Consider the following 4,377-nt stretch of genomic DNA (forward strand, 5'->3'; position numbering starts at 1 on the left):
AGTCAGAACACAAACTACTACATAAAGTTCAAATTCTAAACAAGACAATCTCCAGTTTTTATCACCCACCAAGGGAATTATTACCTTTGGTTTTCAATATCTAAGGGTACAAATTATTAAACAAGTGTTGCAATTCCCTAATCTTTTTATTCCTGCTTTACCACAGCGGCATTCTCAGGAGCTTACCCAATAGATTTCAGTGTCATTATGCAAAGTTCAGGAGGTATCTTGTATACCAGTGGGAAAACCATGTTTTCACACCTATAGTAAAGCTAAAAATAGTTATTTGAAGAAATTACTATGAGGAACAATTTAATGTTAAGAAGGCATTAGCCAAAATAATTGACTAGTTGATGTATTATAGTTTTAACTCAGTTGTGGATGTTGTGGATCATTTATATCTGTAAAGCACAATGTAATATTAATAAAATAAGTATTAGCTTAATAGATGTACACGAAATGTCTACACTTCTCTCCAATAATTCCAGTCCCACTACTGTTCTCGTACAGTTTGGGGTAGTGTATAAATACCCTACTAGTGCTGTGAGGCAACAATAAGGTGTGCTTTATTAATTATTAATGAGCCCAAACACATGTTATATTACTGTAAATGTATTTTTATTGATACATACAACAATTCTGATTATTAATCATTTACAAACAAGCAAGGTTAGGCACAATTCTGAGAGAAAAAACAACAAAAGAAAAATTAAAAATTCACATGAGGTAAATATTTTTTTGTTTGTTTGTTTTAAAAGGATATCAGTTGTATTAGGAAACAGTCCAACAAAAATAAATCTAATTCTGGCAATTATGTAAAAAAAAATTATAAATTCAAGAATCATTCTTACTTAGCAAAGACAAGAAAAGAGAGTGAGCACAAGTGGGAGAGTTGGTATAAGTGTTCAGCTTTATTTTAGCCGTCTAAGAATTTGACAAAAAACGAACAGACTGAATGCCAGTTATCGGCACAGTAGTTTTCTACTGGCTCCTCAGACTCTGAGTTACCATCATTCACCTCCCTGAAATCATCCTTCTCCAGTTCCTGAGGTTTCTTCTCTTTCTTGATGTCGCTTGACTCAGAGCCTGAGTCCTTTTTTCTGCTGCCTTTCCCTTTGCCCTTTTCTGGAGCCTCCCCTGCTGCACCACTCTTTTCCGAGAGCTTCATGTGGGACTCTGCTGGGCCCTTTTTACAGATACGTGTTTTAAGGACTTTGTCCCCCTCACAGGCATTCTTCTTCTTCTTAACTTTCCCCACCACCTGCTTCCAGTACACACTGGACTTGCTGTTGTAATTGGAGCAAAGCTCTGGCTGGCCAGTGAACCTGCACCAGTAGGTCTTGTCTTCCTCGATACAGTTAAGCAGGAGGCTGACTTCTCCTTCTCCAGAGGTCTCCCAGGTACACCTGTGGTTGTCCTTGGTTATAAGCTCTCCCGAGCTGGGGATGGATTTGTTTTTGCCCTTCTTGTCCTGCTGCTTATTTCCATTCTCCTTCTTACCCTCTGCCCCTTGCGGGCCGTAAAGGCAAAGAAGTAAAACCAAGATGCAAAGCAGCCTCATCTCATAGGGTGACTGTCGTTTATGGATTTCGTAATCAAGTGTGGCCAAGCATTAGTGATTGATCCACTCCGCATTCAAAGAACCTTGGGAAGAAAGAGCAGAGGCAGAGATACAGTTATTAGTTTAACTGTTCACACTGACCAAGCACACTCTGCATATTTTACGCAGAAGATAACAAATTTAAGTATAATTGTAATTGTTCTAAAAAAAGAAGCCAGTAATTAAACACTGCAAGTATAGTTTAATTTGTATTTTAAACAGCAGCTGGCATTAATACATTTTATATTTCTATAAAATGTATTAATGTATCATAGCTGAATGGAACTGTATGGGCTACCAGTATATTGCAATCGCATTTATTAAAATTCACCATGACCTATTTCTTCTCAGCACTGGGGCTTTTAAAAACTTTCAAAACTATAATGGCATCCTGTTTGTCTAGAGAGACTCAACCAGTTTTCAGCATTCTTTTTCAAAATCATTTTTCCTGAATCTAATCAGTTATTGGAGGTTTATCCTGAGTGGCAAGCATTAGTTCTTCAAATTCACAACTTTTTTCACTCCTTCACAGTAAGCAGCTTTGGAGCAGACAAAGTCCCTTTATATTAAAAGAATTAAAAAAAATAAAATAAACGTTAAATTACAAATGCTTTGGTTGTTTTGGTAAGTGCTGGTACAGAAGCAGCACTGTTTAGTATATGGTGATACATTTATTTTATTCAACTTACCATTCAGAGAATGAGATGGGTTGTCCCTGGAGTGCAGTGTGAGGAACTGGACTGGATGAGCTTGTTTAAGAAGGGGGAGCAGTCAGGGAAAGTGTGTTAACAATGGGGCTGCAGAGCCCTCCCCAAATCAATGCCCCTCCCCAAAAACATACTTCACACAGCAGCCAAAGAAAGCATTATTTAAATGGCATGACAGAGATTCACATGCCATAATGTCCTCACAAAACCTTAACTGCCAAGTTTTAATACTGCTTGCGGCTGTTTCAAACAAAAAGAACTTGAAGCGCTCTTTCAAAGTGGTAAGGTATGAGCATGAGTTAAACGTTTTGTCAGTAGGCCCTTTATCTTTTATTTTTCACATTCCATTATTAATATTTTTTATATTTATTCCAGTTTTACATAGCTTATCAAATAAAATGGTATTGCAAAGTATGTAGACTAACATACAATAGTGACACATTTAGATATGTTTAAAGGAAATCCTAAGTAGAGTTGAATACAGATAATCTCAAACCACTGCTCTTACCGTGCTTGTCAGCTTCCTTTTGTCACAAGCTGAGCACCTCTCAATACAGCACATCCCTTTCACCAGGCTCAAGGCTGTTCTGTTTCTCTCAAGTCTGAAGGTCTTGATGCCAGTGATGCCAGAAAATGTAGTTTTTTTGTTTCTTTCAGAACATCAATTTGCTCCTTTCTGTGAGGAATCAATCACAAGATTACACTAAAGCTACAATCCAGTATCTAGATTCAGATGAAATGAGCATTCCCATCTCTTCATTAAAATACAGACTTACAGTATTGAATTGTATAAAATGATTCTGCTAAGATAGAGAGTTGCAATATTTTTTTATTTTTTTTTATTTTTTTTAAAGAAATGTGTGGAGTTGTTGATCCTGGTATATATTTCCAGTCAGGTCTGTAGTGAGCACAAGTCATTCCCACCTGACTGCTCTTTCCAGGTCTGTGCCAATTGCACTCCGGTGGTCTCAGCAAAATTCCTGGCAGTCGGATGTCCAAGTAACAAATGCCTCCATTATAGTTGCCATAATGTGTAGCACTGTTGTGATAACGTGGAAACAAAGAGGTTTTAAACAGTAGCTGAACTACTTCTTCTTTAGGCTAGATTATCAGCATGCAGAAACTCCAGTACCTTGACATGGTTATGTCAATGTACCTATTTTTGTTTAACTGAAAACACTGTTGAAGGCATCTGCTTGACTAATTTTCTTTTAAGTTTGACGATTGAGCGTTTGGAGTTATGGATGCAGAGGGCGTACCTAACAGTAGATCTGACAGACTGATAGAAGACTAATGGTTAAGATGGATGGTTCTTCCTTATTCAGTAACTGATGTATTGCAAGGAAAAGTCTAAAAAGGGACTCTCTGGGCTATTCTGCAGAATCAATTGAAGTAATTAGACCGAAGTAATTATTGAGGAAGACTTGTCACGTTGAATCAGTTCTCTCCTGCACACCCATAGTTAGAGTATTATGGCAGGTATTTCATATTTGACCAGTTTAGCCATATCTTTTTTTTAGATGTATACAGAGGAACTCAATCCTCAGTTCTGTACCTTTCGGGAGCACTTCATTAATCCCCACATTGAATAGAGAAAACTCAATCTTTGTCACTTGAGAATGATATTCCCCCCCATGTAATTTATTGTGGTATAGAATATCATGACTACAAATAAAAAAAGTACATTAAAAAAGAGCCTTGTTACCTATTCAACATGTAAACTGTGTTCCCAAATAACCCTCTTGATCAGTGTGCTGTGTCTGTGCTACAGGAGTAATTGGTTTTGCAGTAATAGGTCCTGTGATTGATGTAGCTGTCTGTACTGGTTAGATTATACCTCATTTGATGCTGTCCAAACACCTAAAAGCTTGAACACCATCAAACTCCCTTGGTGCTGTGGAAAATCATGTTTTAAGACCATTCATTTCAATTTAGTGAAATTATATGAAACGGGAACCAGCTTCTCAAAACTATATCCGTGACATTTAAGTATTTATAACCAAACTAATGGAGTGTTGAACACTGCCACAACCAGTTGCAGTGCTGCATTAATTCAAATATAATGCTTAT

At 37.1% G+C, this 4,377-nt stretch overlaps 1 protein-coding gene across 1 annotated transcript; it reads right to left on the reverse strand.

Moving 5' to 3' along the window:
- Window positions 1-596: 596 nt before the first annotated feature.
- Window positions 597-2,355, reverse strand: fgfbp3 (fibroblast growth factor binding protein 3). Its single transcript, XM_034031752.2, has 2 exons — window positions 2,290-2,355; window positions 597-1,644 (listed from the first exon to the last, which is right to left on the reverse strand). Exon 2 carries the CDS (start codon window positions 1,559-1,561, stop codon window positions 917-919), a length of 645 nt encoding a protein of 214 aa, XP_033887643.1. The 5' UTR covers window positions 1,562-1,644; window positions 2,290-2,355; the 3' UTR covers window positions 597-916.
- Window positions 2,356-4,377: the final 2,022 nt, after the last annotated feature.

The sequence above is a fragment of the Acipenser ruthenus genome, chromosome 13, assembly GCF_902713425.1.
Source record: "Acipenser ruthenus chromosome 13, fAciRut3.2 maternal haplotype, whole genome shotgun sequence".
NCBI classification, from domain to species: domain Eukaryota; kingdom Metazoa; phylum Chordata; class Actinopteri; order Acipenseriformes; family Acipenseridae; genus Acipenser; species Acipenser ruthenus.